At 41.2% G+C, this 1,435-nt stretch overlaps 1 protein-coding gene across 3 annotated transcripts in view; it reads right to left on the bottom strand.

Moving 5' to 3' along the window:
- The window catches only part of EIF2AK4 (eukaryotic translation initiation factor 2 alpha kinase 4), a 111,518-nt gene that overhangs the window by 18,999 nt on the left and 91,084 nt on the right, over window positions 1-1,435 (bottom strand). For all 3 annotated transcript variants that reach the window (XM_069105722.1, XM_069105724.1, XM_069105723.1), the window contains exon 27: window positions 197-262. In XM_069105722.1, the coding sequence (XP_068961823.1) occupies window positions 197-262 (66 nt within the window). The remainder of the gene's footprint in view (window positions 1-196; window positions 263-1,435) is intronic.

Raw genomic sequence — 1,435 nt, 5'->3', positions numbered from 1 at the left:
AGTGTTAGTTCCGCCCCCTCCCTTAATACAGTGAGTTGCCATGGTACCCGTTAACACTCATGGGGAAAAAAACTGTTTGAAAGGTAGTATAAAGTGCTCTTACCTTGCTAGAAAAAGAGTATGGTGACATTTTATGGCATGATAGATTATAGAGTAAGCTGTAATAATGTGCTATATACTTTTAGAAGGTACTTACGCTGTTAGAAGACAAAGAAAGATTGCAAAATTTAGCTTCTACTTCTCTCCTAGTCAGTTTTTCAGTCTATGCAAAAGAAAACAACATTAAGATGAACAAATTTCAGATTCCTTGTAGGTGCTCTCAATGACACAGTTTCCAGGTTAATCTTTATTTTTTTTATGGCAGCAAAATTGTTCCCAATCCTGAAAGGATAGGCCTGATTTCATGCTTAAAACATTAATCCAAGTATAATTTTACATACAAATGTTCACTAAAGTTATTGTGAAATCTGAAAACCCTGATGTAGACAAATTAAAACAGATCAATATGCTTGTTAAAATATGGCTGTTCAAACCTGATCATAGATTAAGATCTCCAAAAAGAGGTAGACATATTGCAAAAGAAGCACCAGCCTCACTTTCTCCTTCTGAGTCCAGTGGCAATATATAGATCAGGATGATTGTAGACGACCCTGGATGCAGTAGGAGACCTTGGCCTTTTTAAACTAAGGTCTTTCTTGGGTTTCACTTTGATTGAGACAACACTGATTGATATAGTGATTAAGTGATTAAGATAGTGATTAAGGCTAGGTAAGAAATGAGACAAAGAATGAGCTCTTTTACAGCCAAAAAAAAAAAAAATCAATCTGGGAGGGGAAGACCCTCAGAGTTTCTGGCCAAAACAGAAACAATTGCTATTTACATTCACTCTGAGCCAATCAGGGCCTAAAGGCCTGGGACCTATTGTTGGCCAATCAATGAGAGCCAGAGCATTTGGGTTTAAGGCATGGTCCTTAAGAAAAATATCTAGCCCATAAACCCCAAGACATCTTGTAAATCAAAATTTACATTCCTCTGGGCAGAGCACCCTCAGATAAGGGTATGATACCCTATGTGGATAGAGGAGATGGAAGGTAAGGGGAAGAGAGAAAGAGAGAGAGAAACAGAGACAGAGACAGCAGACAGACAGACGGGGGGTTGGGGGGTGGGGACAGAGACAGAGACAGCAGACAGACAGACGGGGGATTGGGGGGTGGGGACAGAGACAGAGAGATAGAGGGACAGAGAGAGACAGAGAGAGAGAGAGAGAGAGAGAGAGAGAGAGAGAGAGAGAGAGAGAGAGAGAGAGAGAGAGAGAGAGAGAGAGAGAGACAGAGAGAGAGAGAGAGAGAGAGAGAGAGACAGAGACAGAGACAGAGACAGAGAGAGACAGAGAGACAGAGAGAGAGACAGAGAGAGAGAGAGAGAGACAGAGAGA

The sequence above is a fragment of the Petaurus breviceps genome, unplaced genomic scaffold (genome assembly GCF_028583685.1).
Source record: "Petaurus breviceps papuanus isolate PSGF00001 unplaced genomic scaffold, PetGlider_PUasm1.0 77, whole genome shotgun sequence".
In the NCBI taxonomy this organism is placed as follows: domain Eukaryota; kingdom Metazoa; phylum Chordata; class Mammalia; order Diprotodontia; family Petauridae; genus Petaurus; species Petaurus breviceps.
This window is presented reverse-complemented; position numbering and strand designations above follow the sequence as displayed.